Source organism: Triticum aestivum, chromosome 7B, assembly GCF_018294505.1.
Source record: "Triticum aestivum cultivar Chinese Spring chromosome 7B, IWGSC CS RefSeq v2.1, whole genome shotgun sequence".
Taxonomy (NCBI): Eukaryota; Viridiplantae; Streptophyta; class Magnoliopsida; order Poales; family Poaceae; genus Triticum; species Triticum aestivum.
The window spans coordinates 326,744,724-326,767,735 of NC_057813.1; the positions used below are offsets into that span (position 1 = coordinate 326,744,724).

The 23,012-nt window shown below is 44.6% G+C and overlaps 1 protein-coding gene and 1 long non-coding RNA gene across 9 annotated transcripts; one reads left to right on the top strand and one right to left on the bottom strand.

Annotated features, from left to right (window-relative positions):
- Positions 1 to 5,572: 5,572 nt before the first annotated feature.
- On the bottom strand, positions 5,573 to 22,883 carry LOC123157832 (uncharacterized). Of its 7 annotated transcripts, none has more exons than XR_006479091.1 (3): positions 21,879 to 22,883; positions 20,447 to 20,529; positions 5,573 to 5,691 (listed from the first exon to the last, which is right to left on the bottom strand). XR_006479091.1 is itself a non-coding variant. In XM_044576023.1 (3 exons), the coding sequence occupies exons 1-3, from the start codon at positions 22,382 to 22,384 to the stop codon at positions 5,679 to 5,681; spliced, it is 267 nt and encodes an 88-aa protein (XP_044431958.1). In that variant the 5' UTR covers positions 22,385 to 22,881; the 3' UTR covers positions 5,608 to 5,678. The 7 variants fall into 7 exon arrangements, 2 of the variants coding, with proteins under 2 accessions (XP_044431958.1, XP_044431956.1); XM_044576023.1 differs by having other exon boundaries at positions 5,608 to 5,691; positions 22,214 to 22,881; XR_006479090.1 differs by lacking the exon at positions 5,573 to 5,691 and adding an exon at positions 17,913 to 19,804.
- On the top strand, positions 19,378 to 22,242 carry LOC123157833 (uncharacterized). 2 transcript variants are annotated; one of them, XR_006479093.1, is made up of 5 exons: positions 19,378 to 19,598; positions 19,730 to 19,834; positions 20,859 to 20,971; positions 21,217 to 21,380; positions 22,108 to 22,242. It is a non-coding gene; the product is annotated as an uncharacterized lncRNA (long non-coding RNA). The 2 variants fall into 2 exon arrangements; XR_006479092.1 differs by having other exon boundaries at positions 19,440 to 19,598; positions 21,265 to 21,380.
- Positions 22,884 to 23,012: the final 129 nt, after the last annotated feature.

Genomic DNA, 23,012 nt, shown 5'->3' on the forward strand with positions numbered 1-23,012 from the left:
AAAAGATCAAAGTATAGAATCACAGAAATATCACAATCACCATCAATCACCGTAGCGAAACAAGTGCACTGTGTACTTATGCATCAACAGTAGTTTAACCTATGACGCCATGAGGATAGAATATAAAATAATATACCACAATATGTGGAGTGTAGTAACTACTCAACCATGTGACTAATGAAGGGTAAAAAAAGTCCAATACTGCTTCTCCCAAACCCTTCTTGGTCTTAGCAAAACCAATTTCACCCTGTCTTTTCAGGAACAGACGGTGTAGTTAATATCTACACAACTATGAGGCAACATGATTTAGTTAGGCTTAAATATGAACACATAAAGGTTGGAGAGGAGGAACTAAAAATATTACATTGCAAAATTCATGTCTAGCGGAACCATGCTTAGTTTTGAGTATATAAAAAATCTAACAGAGAGAAACCATACATTTTTCTCCAAATTGTTTCTAATTTCAAAAGGCCATAGAGATTAATCTAGTTAGATGGATATGGTAATCAGCTCCTACAACAGTACTATGAAAGCCAAGAGTTTTCTCACTTCCTTAATTATATGCTACAAGAAACATAAGAACTTGACGCAGCAGCCCACCCTCTCTGTAAGAATCTTTTGACTTGACATTAGAAATTGTGACGTATGTAAAGTCCATTTGTTTCTTTGGTTCTAGAACTTAAGCTAACAATTTTATCTTCACGTTCTCTTATAATTTGTCAAAAAGCAATGTGCTGACAACACAAAAATGATCTAGGAGATCTGGAGATGTATCTCCACTAACAGGGTAACAAAAATGGAATCTGTGAACTAACCACAAACTGAAAATCATATTAGAAGAATAAGAGACTAGAAATTAGGCGACAGATAAAGAACAAAAGTTACATGAATCGATAGAGCACATACTCTGTATTATGCCATTTCACTCCAAAGTTGGTTGCAGAACAACAAAAAAAATAGCCAAGAAGGAAGGGTAAGTATTCAAAGGAGAGAAGCAAACATTATTTACAAGTATGTTAGTTTCAGTAAAGTGCCTTTGCCTCTGGTTAAAACCCACAAAACATGTAATGCATTAGTCTGACTACAACATCTCAACTACCTCTATATAGAAAGAAGGCGCACATAGAGAATAATATTTACCAGGCACCTACGCCTATAAATTTGTTGCTTTCATGATGAGTATGTCCCTTTCAGAAAGAATATTATCTCCCTAGCACACTTATATAATCTAATTCTGGACAAGCAAGCTCAGAAGTTATATCGGGGAACCGTCGAGATGCCAATTTTGCATACCTCATAAATTAGAGAGATGTGCATCCCATCCAGGTAGATGCTGCTTTTAGGATGTCAAGGATCTGAAACAGGCACCACCATCAAGGTCATAAATCAACCTAAAACTTCCACGGATACATACAAGCTGGGAACAAAAAGAAAAGAGATGAATTCATATGAGAAGCTAGGTCCGGTAACACCTACGGCCTGTCTTCATAGGCGGTGTCTTCCTCGGCGGCAGCGTCATTGGCGTGATGTCGGTGATGCCCAAAGACGACCAGTGTCGTGCAGAGATCGGGATCATGCTTGCTCACGCCCTAGGGCGCCATGCGGTGCTCGACGTTGGCGACCTAAACGGATTGGAGCGTGTTAAGGCGCTCGTGGGCGCCCGCTCTTGAGAAGGTCGGATTCCCGCCGCCACCGCCATGTACCTACTCTTTGATACAGGGGCAAACCCGGTGTAGGTCGATCTTTCACGTTTGGAGTGGGATCCCTCGAAGAACACAATGAACACAGGGAAGAACGGGGAGAAATCACAAGGGGAAACACTCAAGAACAAGTCCCATCACACATCCACTAGACAATCAAACACACAAGATCCACAAGGTACATGAACAACAAAGAGAAAGATACAAGGTAGAGTTCATCTCAAATCCTATGAAGGAGATGAGGGCTTGAAAACTAGAAGGATCTTCCCACAAATGGGGGCTTGAATCCCGCAGGATCTTCTCACATGGAGGTCTTGAACTCCATGGGAGTGGTAGTCTCTCTCTCTCAAGAGTAGAGGTAGGAGAAAAGCTCACCTAAGAATGAGCTATCATATTTTCTAACCCTAACTAGAGGAAGGGGATGGAGTATATATAGTCTTAGCCACGAAGGGGTAAGTGGGGAAGGGATACATGGGCCTCGGGCCCTGTCCATGCGCGCAGGCAGGCGCCGGATGTCCAACTGGGTGCCGGATGTCCGGCCGTTCGCGGGGTGCCGGATGTCCGGGCTGGCGGGCCGGATGTCCTGGCTGGCGAGGTTGGTCATGGTGCTCTCTGGATAGGGGCGCCGAATTTCCAGTGGAGAGTGCCGGATGTCCGGGGGTTGCCGAGGTGCCGGATGTCCGGCCGCTGATGCTTCGGCCGTCTTGTTGGTGCAGCTCCTCGGAGGTTGCACAGGCGCCGGATGTCCGGCCTCTGGCCCGGATGTCCGGCCGTTGTAGCTTCAGCAGCTCCGTCTTCTTCCGTCGTCGCTTCCAGGCTTCCCTCGCGAATGGTGTAGTTGTTCCTTGGCGCTTGCACTCCTTCTCGATATCCGTGAAGCTCCGACAATACCTATGCATGCACACGGGAGAAGTGTCAAGTAGTATACCATCCTCGAAGGGGTCAAGTGAGCACGTGTAAAGGAGAAGATTCACCTTTATGTATGAGAAGTAGAGGTCGCACATGTCACTTGCCAAACGGACTCTTGACATGGTGATGACCGTAGGATGCTCCGCATCATCCCCTTCCCCTTGGAAAAGATCCGACCTCGGATCGAAAACCAAATCACCATGGGAAAGAGATGGTGGTGCCTTGTCGAAGTTGTCGATCACTAAGCACTCGTCATCTAGAAGCTTGAAATTGGCACTCTCCAATGTCGCACCGTCTTGTGATTCCTTCAAAAGAGCAAAGACAACAAACACTTGGAAAAACAAATGTGGTTAGTGCAAAACCAAGCACTCAAGAGGTGATTCACCAAACAAGTGTCGGCATCAAGCATAACATCGGGTGTGACAAAGGATTGTGACATGGCATATAAGCATATCAATCGAGCACAAGCAAAAATATCATGTGGACAAGTATGCAAATGTGAGGTAGAGATGCAAATATGTGTGACAAGATAATAAGCATCTACCTTGAGGTCATAGCAAGCAAGCATCAAGCACTCAATGAAAGGTCTATGGTAGGCATAAGAAGTATTCACAACACCAAATAAAATGAAGTGTCTAAACACATGAGACAAGTGCAAGACAATCCAAGCATAACATGCATAGGGTGTAGTGAATATAGTGTGGCACTCAACACAATAGAAATAGCAATTGTTCATCATGTGTGAGGCAATCAAGTCAAGCATGTGACACGCAATGGAACATGGCATATGTGAATAAGTGACATTGTTGCAACCAATCATATGATAGTAGCAAGTAGACTAAGAATTGGATGCAACACAAGGTATATATACCATGAAGCATGGGAATGTGGCAATCATGGATGTAAGCAATATCTCGAACATGCGTGCAAATGGTGCAAGCAACACATGAAGTATGATCCACAATATCCAAGCTCAAGAAAGATGTCACCTTGAAGGCGTGTCCTTGTGCATTCTTCACAATGCCGAAGTTGTAGGAAATGTGGTGTAGAAGCGAGTCATGGTAGAATATATGAGGCTCACTCTCAAGAGCTCGAATGGTCAACTCACGTGAAGTGGAAGTCGACACAAAGTCCAAGTATCCTACACATGCACAAAACAAAACAAAGAAAGTATGCGCATGATAGACAAACACATCGTCCATCATGATGGTTCTCATCTTTTGCACATAGTCATTAGAAGCACAAGTGCATGAATAATATGATGCGACAATGTCTATATTCATGGCACTAGGTATATGGTGAAAAGAAGTAAGACAAGCATGCTTCACAAGGAATATGTCAAAATCTCCAAACATATGTGAGAATGCTATGGGGGCAATCTCATGAGCAAGACTATAAGCATTGTTGCACTCAATACATGTCAAGTCATCTAGCATGAGAGAGGCAACATATGGAGATATGTGACAAGAAGCAATAACAATCATGTGCAAAGCATGTAGATGGTTGTCATCAACCGCATGAAATAAGCAAGTATGAATCATTGGTGATGCAACATAAGCAAGCATAGTAATCAAGTCGTGCAAACTAGTGGAGCGAAGATGCAACACACTAGGAGAAATCATGGCAATCATGTCATATGAGCAAATAATAGGCATAGACAATGCACCTGACATATCACAAGCACGAACATAAAGCAAGATCATAGTATCATCATAGTAATGGTGCACAAAAGGAACATGCCAAGAACAAGCAATATCTTCTCCAAGCATGCAAATGCACATACAAGTACTAGAATCAATCATCATGTGCAATGCAAAGCATGGGTCACAAATGCATGTCAAAGGCATAGGAATGAGCATATCATGCAAAGTGAACATGGCAAGATGGGCATATGATATGTAATGGACAATAACCCATAGCCAAGTGAGGGCCATGTAAAAAAATGCGCGAAGTCTTTGCGCGAAGAGAGCGGTGGGAAAAACAATCCATGAGATCCCAAGTCTTCATTGCTCTCTAGAGCTCGTTTTGTCAACTCGTGGGATTGCGAGGTTGACAAGTATTCATGGGTACCTACACAAAAGAGACAAAAACCAAAGAAATTGTGCGCATGGTAAATGTACACATCATCCATCATGATGTGTATGTGCACGTGTGAGTTAGCACAAGATAAGCAATGCTCGAAGAAATTTGATGCATGGTATAGGAACATGTCATCCATCATGAAAGAATAGTTATTATGTATGACACGAGGGGGATGCAAATTGAGCATACAATTATATGGAACATCAATAGCATTTTCATTCATGGGGAGCATATGGTGCACACAAGTATTGGGATTATGCAATGAATGGGATGGATCAAAATCTCCTAACATGTATGAGGAAACTATGGGGGTCTCCTCATGATCAATATCGAAAACATCACATGGAGAAAATGGACAACATCCAAAACAATGCATATCCGAAGCTAGGTGGGAATGGCATGGCATATGAGATAAATGATGCAAAGAGAGCATATTAATATCATCACAAGAAAAACAAATGCCAATAACCATGGGCTTGTCATCTATGCCATAAGTGCAAATTGGGTTTATTTTAATGGCATATGTATAGTCAGTATGAAGAGATTGCAAATATGACATATGATTGATTTCATGCATAGCATATGACAAGTCAAGCGGATTAGCAAACATGATGTGACCTAAAAAATTGTCACAAGAAATCCTATGTAACATGGCATCACTACTAATAGACTCCACATGAGAATCATCATACTCATCATAAATGGGCAAATCATCATATGAGGAAATCATACTAGCATGAAGCAAGGTACTAGGTGGATCAACATCATGCAAGCAATCAATGTCAAGAATGTTCACTATTGGGACTAGAGCATCACCTTCACCTATGTTACCTTTGTCATTCCACTCAAGTGGTGTAGGTGAGGTGGGAAAGACCAAATGGTGATCATCTTCATCTTGATGGAACCATGTGGGGGGGTGTATCATATTCCACCATGGCCATCGTCTTGTCCAATGGAAGGACGAAGTCGTCGAGGATCGGCGCGTCATCATAAATGGGACCTAGCACCAAATGAAAAGACACAATAGATGTAGAGGTCAAGTTGTTAGAAATGCAAATGGCCTCACTGAAGGAAATATGCCCTAGAGGCAATAATAAAGTTATTATTTATTTCCTTATAATCATGATAAATGTTTATTATTCATGCTAGAATTGTATTTACCGGAAACATAATACATGTGTGAATACATAGACAAACAGAGTGTCACTAGTATGCCTCTACTTGACTAGCTCGTTAATCAAAGATGGTTATGTTTCCTAACCATGAACAATGAGTTGTTATTTGATTAACGAGGTCACATCATTAGTAGAATGATCTGATTGACATGACCCATTCCATTAGCTTAGCACCCGATCGTTTAGTATGTTGCTATTGCTTTCTTCATGACTTATACATGTTCCTATGACTATGAGATTATGCAACTCCCGTTTACCGGAGGAACACTTTGGGTACTACCAAACGTCACAACGTAACTGGGTGATTATAAAGGAGTACTACAGGTGTCTCCAATGGTCGATGTTGGGTTGGCGTATTTCGAGATTAGGATTTGTCACTCCGATTGTCGGAGAGGTATCTCTGGGCCCTCTCGGTAATACACATCACATAAGCCTTGCAAGCATTACAACTAATATGTTAGTTGTGAGATGATGTATTACGGAACGAGTAAAGAGACTTGCCAGTAACGAGATTGAACTAGGTATTGGATACCGACGATCGAATCTCGGGCAAGTAACATACCGATGACAAAGGGAACAACGTATGTTGTTATGCGGTCTGACCGATAAAGATCTTCGTAGAATATGTAGGAGCCAATATGGGCATCCAGGTCCCGCTATTGGTTATTGACCGGAGACGTGTCTCGGTCATGTCTACATTGTTCTCGAACCCGTAGGGTCCGCACGCTTAAGGTTACGATGACAGTTATATTATGAGTTTATGCATTTTGATGTACCGAAGGTTGTTCGGAGTCCCGTATGTGATCACGGACATGACGAGGAGTCTCGAAATGGTCGAGACGTAAAGATTGATATATTGGAAGCCTATATTTGGATATCGGAAGTGTTCCGGGTGAAATCGGGATTTTACCGGAATACCGGGAGGGTTACCGAAACCCCCCGGGAGCTATTTGGGCCATAGTGGGCCTTAGTGGAAAAGAGAAGGGGCTGCCCTAGTTGGGCTGCGCGCCCCCCCTTCCCCTAGTCCTATTAGGACTAGGAGAGGTGGCCGGCCCCCTCCTCCTCTTTTCCCCTCCGAGGAATCCTAGTTGGACTAGGATTGGAGGGGGAATCCTACTCCCAGAGGGAGTAGGACTCTCCTGCGCCTCCCCCCCTTGGCCGGCCAGCCTCCCCTCCTCTCCCCCTTTATATACGGAGGTAGGGGCACCTCTAAACACACAAGTTGACACAAGTTGATCCACATGATCGATTCCTTAGCCGTGTGCGGTGCCCCCTGCCACCATATTCCTCGATAATACTGTAGCGGAGTTTAGGCGAAGCCCTGCTGCTGTAGTTCATCAAGATCGTCACCACGCCGTCGTGCTGACGAAACTCTTCCCCGACACTTTGCTGGATCGGAGTCCGGGGATCGTCATCGAGCTGAACGTGTGCTCGAACTCGGAGGTGCCGTAGTTTCGGTGCTTGATCGGTTGGATCGTGAAGACGTACGACTACTTCCTCTACGTTGTGTCATCGCTTCCGCAGTCGGTCTGCGTTGGGTACGTAGACAACACTCTCCTCTCGTTGCTATGCATCACATGATCCTGTGTGCGCGTAGGAAAATTTTTGAAATTACTACGAAACCCAACAGTGGCATCCGAGCCTAGGTTATTGATGTTGATGTTATATGCACGAGTAGAACACAAGTGAGTTGTGGACGATACAAGTCATACTGCCTACCAGCTTGTCATACTTTGGTTCGGCGGTATTGTTGGACGAGACGACCCAGACCAACCTTACGCGTACGCTTACGCGAGACCGGTTCCCTCGACGTGCTTTGCACAGAGATGGCTTGCGGGCGACTGTCTCTCCAACTTTAGTTGAACCAAGTATGGCTACGCCCGGTCCTTGCGAAGGTTAAAACGGAGTCTATTTGACAAACTATCGTTGTGATTTTGATGCGTATGTGAGATTGGTTCTTACTTAAGCCCATAGCAGCCACGTAAAACATGCAACAACAAAGTAGAGGACGTCTAACTTGTTTTTGCAGGGCATGTTGTGATGTGATATGGTCAAGGCATGATGCTGAATTTTATTGTATGAGATGATCATGTTTTGTAACCAAGTTATCGGCAACTGGCAGGAGCCATATGGTTGTCGCTTTATTGTATGCAATGCAATCGCGATGTAATGCTTAACTTTATTACTAAACGGTAGTGATAGTCGTGAAAGCATAAGATTGGCGAGACGACAACGATGCTACGATGGAGATCAAGGTGTCGCGCCGGTGACGATGGTGATCATGACGGTGCTTCTGGAGATGGAGATCACAAGCACAAGATGATGATGGCCATATCATATCACTTATATTGATTGCATGTGATGTTTATCTTTTTATGCATCTTATCTTGCTTTGATTGACGGTAGCATTATAAGATGATCTCTCACTAAATTATCAAGAAGTGTTCTCCCTGAGTATGCACCGTTGCCAAAGTTCGTCGTGCCCAGACACCACGTGATGATCGGGTGTGATAAGCTCTACATCCATCTACAACGGGTGCAAGCCAGTTTTGCACACGCAGAATACTCAGGTTAAACTTGACGAGCCTAGCATATGCAGATATGGCCTCGGAACACGGAGACCGAAAGGTCGAGCGTGAATCATATAGTAGATATGATCAACATAATGATGTTCACCGATGAAACTACTCCATCTCACGTGATGATCGGACATGGTTTAGTTGATTTGGATCACGTGATCACTTAGAGGATTAGAGGGATGTCTATCTAAGTGGGAGTTCTTAAGTAATATGATTAAATTGAACTTAAATTTATCATGAACTTAGTCCTGGTAGTATTTTGCAAATCATGTTGTAGATCAATAGCTCGCGTTGTTGCTTCCCTGTGTTTATTTTGATATGTTCCTAGAGAAAATTGTGTTGAAAAATGTTAGTAGCAATATTGCGGATTTGATCCGTGATCTGAGGTTAAATCCTCATTGCTGCACAGAAGAATTATGTCCTTAATGCACCGCTAGGTGACGGACCTATTGCAGGAGCAAATGCAGACGTTATGAACGTTTGGCTAGCTCAATATGATGACTACTTGATAGTTTAAGTGCACCATGCTTAACGGCTTAGAATCGGGACTTCAAAGACGTTTTGAATGTCATGGACCATATGAGATGTTCCAGGAGTTGAAGCTAATATTTCAAGCAAATACCCGAGTTGAGAGATATGAAGTCTCCAACAAGTTCTATAGCTAAAAGATGGAGGAGAATCGCTCAACTAGTGAGCATGTGCTCAGATTGTCTGAGTACTACAATCGCTTGAATCAAGTGGGAGTTAATCTTCCAGATAAGATAGTGATTGACAGAATTCTCTAGTCACCATCACCAAGTTAGTAGAACTTCGTGATGAACTATGACATGCAAGGGATAACGGAAACGATTCCCAAGCTCTTCGTAATGCGGAAATTGACGAAGGTAGAAATCGAGAAAAACATCAAGTGTTGATGGTAGACAAGACCACTAGTTTCAAGAAAAGGGGCAGAAGGAAGAAGGGGAACTTCAAGAAGAACAGCAAGCAAGTTGCTGCTCAAGTGAAGAAGCCCAAGTCTGATCCTAAGCCTGAGACTAAGTGTTTCTACTGCAAAGGGACTGGTCACTGGAAGCGGATCTACCCCAAGTGATTGGCGGATAAGAAGAATGGCAAAGTGAACATAAGTATATTTGATATACATGTTATTGATGTGTACTTTACTAGTGTTTATCGCAAACCCTCAGTATTTGATACTAGTTCAGTTGCTAAGATTAGTAACTCGAAACGGGAATTGCAGAATAAACAAAGACTAGTTGAAGGGGAAGTGACGATGAGTGTTGGAAGTAGTTCCAAGATTAATATGATCATCATCGCACACTCCCTATACTTTCGGGATTAGTGTTGAAACTAAATAAGTGTTATTTGGTGTTGGCGTTGAGCATGAATATGATTTGATCATGTTTATTGTAATACGATTATTCATTTAAGTAAGAGAATAAATTGTTGTTCTGTTTACATGAATAGAACCTTATATGGTTACACACCCAATGAAAATAGTTTGTTGAATCTCGATCGTAGTGATACACATAATCATAATATTGAAACCAAAAGATGCAAAGTTAATAATGATAAGTGCAACTTGTTTGTAGCACTGCCGTTTAGGTCATATTGGTGTAAAGCGCATGAAGAAACTCCATACTGATGGACTTTTGGAACCACTTGATTATGAATCACTTGGGACTTGCGAACCGTGCCTTATGGGCAAGATGACTAAAACACCGTTCTCCGGTACTATGGAGAGAGCAACAGATTTGTTGGAAATCATACATACCGATGTATGTGGCCCGATGAATATTGAGGCTCGTGGCGGATATCGTTATTTTCTCACCTTCACAGATGATTTAAGCAGATATGGGTATATCTACTTGATGAAACATAAGTCTGAAATAGTTGAAAGGTTCAAAGAATTTCAGAGTGAAGTGGAAAAATCATCGTAACAAGAAAATAAAGTTTCTGCGATCTGATCGCGGAGACAAATATTTGAGTTACGAGTTTGGTCTTCAATTAAAACAATGTGGAATAGTTTCACAGCTCACGCCACCTGGAACACCACATCATTATGGTGTGTCCGAACGTCGTAACCGCACTTTATTTGATATGGTGCGATCTATGATATCTCTTTACCACTATCGTTTTGGGGTTATGCATTAGAGACAGCTGCATTCACGTTTTAAAATAGGGCACCATCTAAATCCGTTGAGACGACACTATATGAACTATGGTTTAGCAGTAAACCTAAGCTGTTGTTTCTTAAAGTTTGGGGCTGCGATGCTTATGTGAAAAAGTTTCATCCTGATAAGCTCGAACCCAAATCGGAGAAGTGCGTCTTCATAGAATACCCAAAGGAAATTGTTGGGTACACCTTCTATCACAGATCCGAAGGCAAGACATTCGTTGCTAAAATGGATCCTTTCCAGAGAAGGAGTTTCTCTCGAAAGAAGTGAGTGGGAGGAGAGTAGAACTTGATGAGGTAATTATACCTTCTCCCTTATTGGAAAGTAGTTCATCACAGAAATCAGTTCCAGTGATTCCTACACCAATAAGTGAGGAAGTTAATGATGATGATCATCAAACTTCAGATCAAGTTACTACCAAACCTCGTAGGTCTTCCAGAGTAAGATCCGCACCAGAGTGGTACGGTAATCATGTTCTGGAAGTCATGTTACTAGACCATGATGAACCTACAAACTATGAGGAAGCAATGATGAGCCCAGATTCCACGAAATGGCTTGAGGCCATGAAATCTGAGATATGATCCATGTATGAGAACAAAGTGTAGACTTTGATTGACTTGCCCGATGATCGGTGAGTCATTAAGAATAAATGGATCTTCAAGAGGAAGACGGACGTTGATAGTAGTGTTACTATCTACAAAGCTAGACTTGTCAAAAAAGGTTTTTGACAAAGTTCAAGGTGTTGAATACGATGAGATTTTCTTACTCGTATCGATGCTTAAAAGTCTGTCCGAATCATGTTAGCAATTGCCGCATTTTATGATTATGAAATTTGGCAGATGGATGTCAAAACTGCATTCCTGAATGGATTTCTGGAAGAAGAGTTGTATATGATGCAACCGGAAGGTTTTGTCGATCCAAAGGGAGATAACAAAGTGTGCAAGCTCCAGCGATCCATTTATGGACTGGTGCAAGAATCTCGGAGTTGGAATATACGCTTTGATAAGTTGATCAAAGCATATAGTTTTTGTACAGACTTATGGTGAAGCCTGTATTTACAAGAAAGTGAGTGGGAGCACTACAACATTTCTGATAAGTATATGTGAATGACATATTGTTGATCGGAAATAATGTAGAATTATTCTGCAAAGCATGAAAGGATACTTGAATAAAAGTTTTTTAAAGAAAGACCTTGGTGAAGCTGCTTACACATTGAGCATCAAGATCTATATAGATAGATGAAGACGCTTGATAAGATTTTTCAATGAATACATACCTTGATAAATTTTTGAAATAGTTCAAAATGGAACAGTCAAAGAAGGAGTTCTTGCCTGTGTTTTAAGGTGTGAAGTTGAGTAAGACTCAAAGCCCGACCACGGCAGAAAATAGAAAGAGAATGAAAGTCATTCCCTATGCCTCAGTCATAGGTTCTATAAAGTATGTCATATTGTATACCAGATCTATTGTATGCCATACCACTGAGTTTGGCAAGGGAGTACAATAGTGATCTAGGAGTAGATCACTAGAGAGCGGTCAAAATTGTCCTTAGTGGAATAAGGATATGTTTCTCGATTATGGAAAAAGGTTCGTCGTAAAGGGTTACGCCGATGCAAGTTTGACACTAATCTAGATGACTCTAAGTCTCGATCTAGATACATATTGAAAGTGGGAGCAATTAGCTAGAGTAGCTCCATGCAGAGCATTGTTGACATAGAAATTTGCAAAATACATGAGGATCTGAATGTGGCAGACCCGTTGACTGAGATTCTCTCACAAGCAAAACATGATCACACCTTAGTACTCCTTGGGTGTTAATCACATAGCGATGTGAACTAGATTACTGAATCTAGTAAACCCTTTGGGTGTTGGTCACATAGCGATGTGAACTATGGGTGTTAATCACATGGTGATGTGAACTATTGCTGTTAAATCACATAGCGATGTGAACTAGATTATTGACTCTAGTGCAAGTGGGAGACTGAAGGAAATATGCCCTAGAGGCAATAATAAAGTTATTATTTATTTCCTTATAATCATGATAAATGTTTATTATTCATGCTAGAATTGTATTTACCGGAAACATAATACATGTGTGAATACATAGACAAACAGAGTGTCACTAGTATGCCTCTACTTGACTAGCTCGTTAATCAAAGATGGTTATGTTTCCTAACCATGAACAATGAGTTGTTATTTGATTAACGAGGTCACATCATTAGTAGAATGATCTGATTGACATGACCCATTCCATTAGCTTAGCACCCGATCGTTTAGTATGTTGCTATTGCTTTCTTCATGACTTATACATGTTCCTATGACTATGAGATTATGCAACTCCCGTTTACCGGAGGAACACTTTGGGTACTACCAAACGTCACAACGTAACTGGGTGATTATAAAGGAGTACTACAGGTGTCTCCAATGGTCGATGTTGGGTTGGCGTATTTCGAGATTAGGATTTGTCACTCCGATTGTCGGAGAGGTATCTCTGGGCCCTCTCGGTAATACACATCACATAAGCCTTGCAAGCATTACAACTAATATGTTAGTTGTGAGATGATGTATTACGGAACGAGTAAAGAGACTTGCCAGTAACGAGATTGAACTAGGTATTGGATACCGACGATCGAATCTCGGGCAAGTAACATACCGATGACAAAGGGAACAACGTATGTTGTTATGCGGTCTGACCGATAAAGATCTTCGTAGAATATGTAGGAGCCAATATGGGCATCCAGGTCCCGCTATTGGTTATTGACCGGAGACGTGTCTCGGTCATGTCTACATTGTTCTCGAACCCGTAGGGTCCGCACGCTTAAGGTTACGATGACAGTTATATTATGAGTTTATGCATTTTGATGTACCGAAGGTTGTTCGGAGTCCCGGATGTGATCACGGACATGACGAGGAGTCTCGAAATGGTCGAGACGTAAAGATTGATATATTGGAAGCCTATATTTGGATATCGGAAGTGTTCCGGGTGAAATCGGGATTTTACCGGAATACCGGGAGGGTTACCGGAACCCCCCGGGAGCTATTTGGGCCATAGTGGGCCTTAGTGGAAAAGAGAAGGGGCTGCCCTAGTTGGGCTGCGCGCCCCCCCTTCCCCTAGTCCTATTAGGACTAGGAGAGGTGGCCGGCCCCCTCCTCCTCTTTTCCCCTCCGAGGAATCCTAGTTGGACTAGGATTGGAGGGGGAATCCTACTCCCAGAGGGAGTAGGACTCTCCTGCGCCTCCCCCCCTTGGCCGGCCAGCCTCCCCTCCTCTCCCCCTTTATATACGGAGGCAGGGGCACCTCTAAACACACAAGTTGACACAAGTTGATCCACATGATCGATTCCTTAGCCGTGTGCGGTGCCCCCTGCCACCATATTCCTCGATAATACTGTAGCGGAGTTTAGGCGAAGCCCTGCTGCTGTAGTTCATCAAGATCGTCACCACGCCGTCGTGCTGACGAAACTCTTCCCCGACACTTTGCTGGATCGGAGTCCGGGGATCGTCATCGAGCTGAACGTGTGCTCGAACTCGGAGGTGCCGTAGTTTCGGTGCTTGATCGGTTGGATCGTGAAGACGTACGACTACTTCCTCTACGTTGTGTCATCGCTTCCGCAGTCGGTCTGCGTTGGGTACGTAGACAACACTCTCCTCTCGTTGCTATGCATCACATGATCCTGTGTGCGCGTAGGAAATTTTTTGAAATTACTACGAAACCCAACACTCACTCTCTCTATGTGGTGGTTCACTCACTCCCTCAAAATAGGTGCACTCAAAGTCGCATATGGTGGAGTCACTCATCTCACCCAAGTGATGGGGGTTGTGGCTCTCCTCACATGGGAATTGGGGAAACTCGTCATATATGGGGCTAGTGGTGAAGTCACTCTCACTCTCAGTATGGTGGCACAAGTCACTCAAGTCATCATACATCGCCATGGTCGAGGTGAAATACTCAACCATCTCGTCGTCGTCGCCGTGGATGAAGGCCAAAGATGGCACATCATCACTCTCCTCCATGAGCGAAGGGGAAATTCCATGCTCGATCATCTCGTAGCCGTCGCCGTGGATGAAGGCCGAAGATGGCACATCATCACTCTCGCCTCCTAAGATGGAAGCATCATCCTTGCTAGCCACCTTGTCGCTCGCCTCCACAGCTTGGTCCTTGAAGGTCTCCGTAGTCGTACTCATCGTCGCACCATCTTGAAAAAGAGTCAAGGTAGACTCGGCATCATCAATGCCACAAAGAGGGATGGCGGTGAAGTCGAACTTGGGAGCATCGTCTTGGAGCTCGTTGGGCTTGGACATGTTGGTGGTACTATACTCATGCTCGTTCTCATGGAGCTTGGTCGCCGCGAAGTTTGCTTGGGTGGAGAAGCCTTGGCCTTCATGAGTTCTTGTTCTGCCTTGAGAGCACCAATGTAGTTGTCATCGAGGGACTCATAGTTCTCGAGGAAGATTGTCTTGGAGATGTCGTTGTTCAATCTCATAATGAAGTGGAACTTCATCCAAATGGGGTCATCCACGCCGGCTCATCGCAAGGCATTCTTCATCTCCTTGAAGTACGCGTCGATGGACTTGGATCCTTGAATGGTGTTCTCCATTTGGCGTTGAAGTTGTTCCGTGTAGGTTGTAGGCACAAACTCTTGCTGCAAAGCTCTCTTCGTCTTGGGCCAACTCATCTCGTAGCTCTCCGAAGGTGTGTGAAGCCACCATGCCAATGCGTAGTCGTGGAAGTTTCTTGTGGCGCACTTCACTTGATCTTCGGAAGGGACTTGATGTAGCTTGAGGTAGTCGTCCATCAAACGCTCCCACTCGAGATACTCCTCGGGTTCTGGAGTTCCATAGAAAGGAATCGCGTGGTCGATGTCGAGGTCGTAGTAGCTCGTGGAAGTCGCGGACTTGAGCTTGGGGAGCTTCTCTTGAGCATAGTCTTGAGGTGCTTGTTGGCGAAGATGCCGAATATCCGAAGGCGAAGATGCCTTGAAGTCGCTTGGCAAAGATGCCAAGGGAGATGGTGAAGTCGTTGAGCGGTTGTTGATGCAGAGCTCTTGACCTTCACGTTCTTGTTGGTGATGGTGTCAATGCCGATGTGATCTTTCCGTAGATGGTAACTCGGAAGAATGTGCTCTTGAGTGTCTTCTCGAAGATGAGGAAGATTGCTTGTAGGACTTGATGAGGGCTTTGATCTCCTCCATTTTAGCTTGCATCTTGGCGTCAGAGTTGTTGTTCGTGGCATCGAACTCGTCCTTGTTGTTGTAGACCGAGGGTGAAATGCCTTGCCTATCCATCACAAGACTCGAGTAGAGGTGAGTAGGAAATGAGATAAACAATACCAAGTTACATTTTCCCAAAGTTGAGGATGTATCCCGTTTCACTCAATGTGAGATGAAAGAATAGTGGAATTGGTATTGGACTTGTTCACTCACACCTATCAAATAAAGCTTATGGTAGAGCTCGGTGAGAATAGTGACACAAAATTTAATGCAAAATGTTAGCAAGAGTCAATAATATTGAAAGAGATTCGCAAATTTGCAAGTGAAACAAGTAGACCAATAGCAATATGTGGCACACGGAAACACACACACGGATAGATAAATGGGGTCGAGCAACCAAGGAATAAGCACAAAATGTGGAATCCACGTAAAACGCTCGTGTTGCACAATTCAAGAGAGACGCTAGCACGATTGCTCAATAGGCGGATACGACACTTGTGCACAACCTATAAGATGCAAAATGGATAAACTTTCTATCCCAAGTATGCTATGTATGTATGGTTCCCGGTGTTTCGCACAAGATGATCCAAGATGATCAAGTATGATATATTGTGATGCTATGGCTATTGCTTACAAGCTTCTTTGCTCTCTCTTTTTCTTAAAAGCTTATTCTCTCTTCTTCTTCTTTTTTTTGATATGGTCACTTTTGCACAAATGCATAAACCAAGATAGCAATTATGTATATGCGAGAACAAACTTGTGACACAAGATATGATATGATGATATCAAATGATATGGTATGTAAGCAATGGAAGGTGTAGATCAATGATCACTAATGTGCACAAGTAACGTTGCCGGCAATACTCAAATAGCTAGTCTCGATAGGCAAGTGACGCAAAATGGGCTAGGGGGGTTATCAATGCAATTGCAAGGGTAATACACAATGGCGTCGTCGAGGTTACCGTCCTTGGTGATGATGAGAGGCGGTGTTGCCGATGTCGACCCATTCCTAGTTAGCCGAAACACCCTAGGAAACGGAAAAACCGCAAACTCAAAATCTCCAAAGGCAAATGTCAATTGGTGGTAGCGGAAAGCAGTGGTGGTTTGCACTTGGCAATGCGGAAGTGGAGTGATGGGCTATACACGTGTCGGAGTTGAAGTTGCCGTCCGTAAGTAGCCTAAACACCTTAGGAGACACAAGCCACAACTCAAACAAAATTGGGTTAAGTTGGGGTGAAAATGTATGGTGGGCAAGGTTACGCGGAAGTGGAGGTGGTGGTTGATGAAGAAGCAATCGTCCCTAAGTAGCCGAAACACCTTAGGAGACTCAAATCACTACTCAAACAATCACTAATGCTATATGGATCACAAATGGTTAGGTTGCGGAAGGCTATGGTGGTAATGCGGATGATATGGTGGAGGGACTAGGTAAACTTGCCAAATTTTGGAAAATTTGATGGAGTCAAATGATGTTGGTGGTATTTTTGTGGGAAGGGGGATGTCAAGAGCTTCAAAACGAGCTAAAGAACGTCAAAATTGGACTCCGGATGAATTAGTTATGGTCAAAACGGTGAAACACGGAAGGCTGAAATGCCAGGGACCGGATGTCGGGGGGGGGGGGGGGGTTGGCCGGATATCCGGTGGCTGATGTCCCGAATCGTGCAAATCTGGTGCTCCAGGGCCCGGATGTCCGGCCCGACGATTCCAGATCTCGTTTGGGGCGGAAATTTTCGAATTGGGGGCGAAAATTAATGATTTCAGGGGCAAAATTTGATGGATTTCGTGGATGGAAGGTGGCGAAACTTGGGGAAATGCTAGATCCACTCGAAACCAAGCAAATCCATGGATCAAAATCAACAAAACATCATCAAACCAACAAATCACAAAAAAAATTGGGGGCTATTTTTGGTGGGGATTTTCGGATTTAGGCAAGAACACACAAAATCAAGCTAGAAAAAGAGGGGTAGGGGCTCCAAAAACGTGATCAACGTAGCTCATGATACCATATGATACGGGGGCAAACCCGATGCAGGCCGATCTTTCACGTTTGGAGTGGGATCCCTCGAAGAACACGATGAACACGGGGAAGAACAGGGAGAAATCACAAGGGGAAACACTCAAGAACAAGTCCAATCACACATCCACTAGACAATCAAACACACAAAATCCACAAGGTACATGAACAACAAAGAGAAAGATACAAGGTAGAGTTCATCCCAAATCCTATGAAGATGAGGGCTTGAATCCTAGAAGGATCTTCCCACGAAGGGAGGCTTGAATCCCGCGGGATCTTCTCACATGGAGGTCTTGAACTCCATGGGAGTGGTAGTCTCTCTCTCTCAAGAGTAAAGGTAGGAGCAAAGCTCACCTAAGAATGAGCTATCATATTTGCTAACCCTAACTAGAGGAAGGAGATGGAGTATATATGGTCTTAGCCACGAAGGGGTAAGTGGGAAAGGGATACATGGGCCTTAGGCCCTGTCCATACGCGCAGGCAGGCGCCGGATGTCCGGCTGGGTGCCGGATGTCCGGCCGTTCGCGGGGTGCCGGATGTCCGGGCTGGCGAGGTTGGTCATGGTGCTCTCTGGATAGGGGCGCCGGATTTCCGGTGGAGAGTGTCGGATTTTCGGGGGTTGCTGAGGCGCCAGATGTCCGGGCACACGGGCCGGATGTCCGGCCGCTGATGCTTCGGCCGTCTTGTTGGTGCAGCTCCTCGGAGGCTGCACAGGCGCCGGATGTCCGGCCTCTGGCCCGGATGTCCGGCCGCTGTAGCTTCAGCAGCTCCGTCTTCTTCCATCGTCGCTTCCAGGCTTCCCTCGCGGATGGTGTAGTTGTTCCTTGGCGCTTGCACTCCTTCTCGATATCCGTGAAGCTCCGACAATACCTATGCATGCACACGGGAGAAGTGTCAAGTAGTATACCATCCTCGAAGGGGTCAAGTGAGCACGTGTAAAGGAGAAGATTCACCTTTTTGTATGAGAAGTAGAGGTCGCACGTGTCACTTTCCAAACGGACTCTTGACATGGTGATGACCGTAGGATGCTCCGCATCACTCTTCCTCCCTCTCTTTCTTCACCATCTCCTCCGGATGTGTCATGGGTGGGGCTGGGGGTGGGGGAGAGAGGGCGGAGGAAGGGGGTCACGGCAACCGGGGCGGTCAGTTGGAGAGGATCGTGCGTGCGTTGGTTTGTTTACAAAGACAAAGATCGGCGCTGCTATACACACGACAGGGTGCAGCCGAACTTTGGACGATCCTATTGATCCAACCGTGCATGCATGGGACAAGATGGAGCACATCCGCTGGATCCAAGCATCGTTCACTGATCGTGCAATGAGCATCGGCTGCATAGTAGTTCCGGCAAAATATCTCGCGAGCCCTGGAAGCTTCCAGTTTCTCTTTCTCTCTCTGGCTCTCTCCAATCTCCCTTGCCTACTACTGCTTCCGTCGCCTCCTCTCGGTTTCTGATGCCGCTCCGACGAAGATAACCACACCGCTGGTGCTTAGATACCGGGGGACGTCTCATGTTCTTCGTTGATGGGAGGATGGCAACAGCAGCCGCGCTAGGCGGCATGCCTCGCCGTGCCGCACGGTGGCCGAGACGCGGCTGCCCCATGCTCTGCCAGCGCCGCTTTATCGTCTTCATCTACACGAGGCATCTCTGCTAGACCACGCGGCCATGCCTCCCCCATCTACCATGCTGGATGGCCGCCTCCTGGATAAGGTATCGCGCTGCATCAACCGTCCTCTGCTGCCGCCGCCGCTGCTGCCCAGGTCCCTCCTCTCTTCTCCTGCCGAGGTCGCATGCTCGTTAAGGCATCAAGACACCTTGGTTTTATTTTTCCCTATTTATGTTCTTGCATTTGTTTCTTCTTCCTGCACCTATCTGTCAGCTGAAATTGCAGGCTGAGGTGAGCACCATGAAGATGAGGAGGTCAGTGGCTGATATAGAGAGCTCCTCGAACAGGGAAGTAGCAGTTCTGGAGGAAATGGAAGATGTCATGTTTCAGGTATGTTCACCGGAAGAGGGGTTACTATTTTGGCATGTCCGGTTGGTTCATGCAACCTTTGCATCTTCCTCTGGCTGGCACGTCCAGATTGTACATTTAGATGAAAAGAAAGTCCCTTTTTCTTTCTATATGGTTGACCCGTGAATAGTTATATTCACAAATGTAAGAGTTTTCTGAATTTATCTTCTCATTTGCAGTTTTGATGGGAATTGCTACAAATAGTTATGTTCATGAATGTAAGCATGCGTGTGTGTTTCTATCCTCTGATGTCCCAGCAATTAAAGTCTTCTAAAACATTTGCTGGGTATGTTCAGGTTCGCTCTGATTTAGCTATGGCTCAAAAAGCATAACTCATATAATTCTTTAATGTTGCGAAAGATGCACAAATGTATCATTTCGTCTTCTGTTGGATAGAACAAAAGAGATCGAGAAGTTTAAAGTTTAAAGTTAAAGTTAGTTGTGGAGCTGCATAGGCATATGAATAAGTTACTGCACGGGTAATTTGGTTTCTTCTGTGAACTTGAATACCATAAGTTTTGGAAAAGTAAATATTAATCATCTTTGAATTTGCAAGCCTCAAAATTAGGGGAAAAGATCCTAGATCGATCTGACCTCCTTGGTGAGGAGGGGAAGATGGAGGAGGCTCTCGTTCTCGGCACTCGGATCTCGATAGGATCGGCATCAGCTCCAATCATCTGCAAAACACAAAATAAAGATCAAGCCTTGGCAACAGAACCACGGGAAACCTGAAATTCTGTACTGAACAAGAAGAGATAAGTTGGGGAGAAATTTAGGTCGCCTGATTGATGAGCTCCTGCATATGCATACTGAATGTTGAGCTTTATTTCACCGACACTTGGTTCTGAACATGTGTGCTTTTAAGAAAGTTTGTATTCTTCTCTATTTTGAACAGCCCACAAAGAGACTAAAAAATGGTGATATGTTCCTTTCCGTGGTTTAAGAACTCTGGGACTAGGCCCAACTAACAAATAGCTTCCTCGTCTTAAAATACATCTGTGTTCAGCTGTTTTCAGGAGAAATGTTCGATCATTTTCAGATGATCATCATATGGTCAGCGAGATTCAAGGGAACACGCGACCCGATTATGCCTTCTATAAGCAAAGCTGAGTTGTTGAGGTAATTGTTCTTTAGGTGCCTTCTATAAACACGCGACACATATGTATGTTCTTTTCATATGGTGCCTTATATAAGTACATTTTAGTAATATGTGTCTTGTTTTACTTTTGTCCTTGGTGACTGTGGCAGTATGCTTGGCTTTGGTTATTATGTTTGAGTGTAAAATTGCTTGTTGAAATGATGAATGTGCTAATTCATCACTAGTCTCATTCCTTCTTGCAAATAGTTTCTCTACCTTTTTTCAGTTACAAGTGTCCTTTGGTTAATGGATGATTCTCTTTCGCTCGCGGTAGCTTGCTCGAGGCAGACCTGCAAGCCCGATGGAAAACTAACCGCGTACACCGTGTCGTGGCTTCGAGTTTCAGCGTCGACATCACCTTTCTCTAACTGGCTTGCTTAGCCATGGACAGTGAGACCACCCTTCATTGATTTCTTGATCTATATCTTTATTCTAGGCATTATGTCTGTGTTGGCTGTACAATTGTTCAAACTCTAGCCTAGCTATAGGTTTGTTTGAGGGGGATTGAGTAGGAGTGTCTCTTTTCTATATCTAAAATGGATTTAACATCCAACTTTAGTCAAGAACAAACCATCAGTAAGGAAGTGTAACCTGGGAGAGGTGTGCAGAAATCCTTGAGAAAAGAGATAATCACTATGAATGCTACTTTCCAGTGATTTCTGGTGATCCATTAATTTTTATGAGTGAACTCGGAAGTTTTATGCATATTAGAAAGTTGCATTTCTGATCCACATGCTTGCTAAATGCGTATTTTTTCTTCCATTTTTTGCTAGAAAGTAGGGAGCCTAGCACGATTTACATATATTTTACATGAACTTCATGCAACCACCTGCTATGAATATGAGATGTCACAACATAGTTACTTTAGTGAGAAGTTACTGAACATACTTTCTATATCTCTGGATTTGGTTGAAGTGTTTCTTCCGTTATCCACTCTCTCACTGGGCTTGTTTCTCTCTGCTTCCATTTTAGTACTTGAGTAACACATGAGACTGAATATTGTACCATGTTAACTCTTGGATCCACTCACAACCAGAAGGTGCAGCAATCTAGAGCAGAATAAACTCAGTTAAATCAGCTTATCTAACAAAGCCCTATAACAGAACAAATTATGCAGAGTCTTGAAAGGAGACATTCGTGATGATTTCTCAGTGAGGCGATGCACTTGGTGACAAACCGAATTTACGGGGAGGAGCAGGCGGCGGGGCCAGAGAGATACTTACCTGGACCCGGACCATCGCGCGGGAGAGGGTGGAGAGGCTCATGGCAGCAACAGTGAGGGCACCAGGAGGAGGGAGGGGCCCCGGCGTCGCCGGCGAGCATGCCGAGTCGAGCGCCTCCTCGAGCACTTCGGCGACCAGATTCGAAGAAGGAGCGGGAAAGAGGAGGGGCATGCTAGTCCCGCGCCTCCACGTCCGCCTCCGACGACACCTAGAGCTGGCGCGAGCATGCCGAGCTTGAGGGCCTCCTCGGCCACATCCGTGGCCGGATTCGACAAGAAGGGGAGGAAGATCAGTGCCTGCGAAGCTCGCGCAGGCTGTGGTGACAAAGGGGAGGGGCGGCCTCACCTGGGACAGCCGGACAGCCGACTATGGAGGGAGCTAGCGATGGGAGAATGGGGAACAGGGGGAGTTAATTGCACGTTGGTACCACACTTGCTCACCTACTCACGAATTAGTATCACTACTTGTGCATGTCGCAGTTCAGTACCAACTCAGGGCCTAAGTGATGCAAAACAATCTGAACTGTGTATAAATGCGTATTGACGGTGTATCTGACCGCCGGGACCCGCTGTCAGGGTTGATGTGGCATGCTCTTTTACAAATAGAACCCTTACCTTGTATTTAATTACGCACATATCCTCTGTTTGTCAAAAAAAGGTCTTGCCGCAAAAAATATTTTTCTCGACAGTGACGATACGCGCTTGCCGCCGCGTTCCGAACCCACGCCGTGCGGTTGGAAGCGTTAGCTGGCTGCCGCTGAGCTGCTCCTGCTACTACTGCTTTAACAGGGACGCCTAAT

Coding starts and splice junctions, on each gene's coding strand:
- LOC123157832 (XM_044576021.1), bottom strand. CDS start 22,384: ATGCCCCTCCTCTTTCCCGCTCCTTCTTCGAATCTGGTCGCCGAAGTG. Junction 20,530..22,213: donor GCGCGATGGTCCGGGTCCAG/GTAAGTATCTCT, acceptor TGTGTTTTGCAG/ATGATTGGAGCTGATGCCGA. Junction 19,805..20,446: donor TTCCCCTCCTCACCAAGGAG/GTCAGATCGATC, acceptor CATTTCCTCCAG/AACTGCTACTTCCCTGTTCG.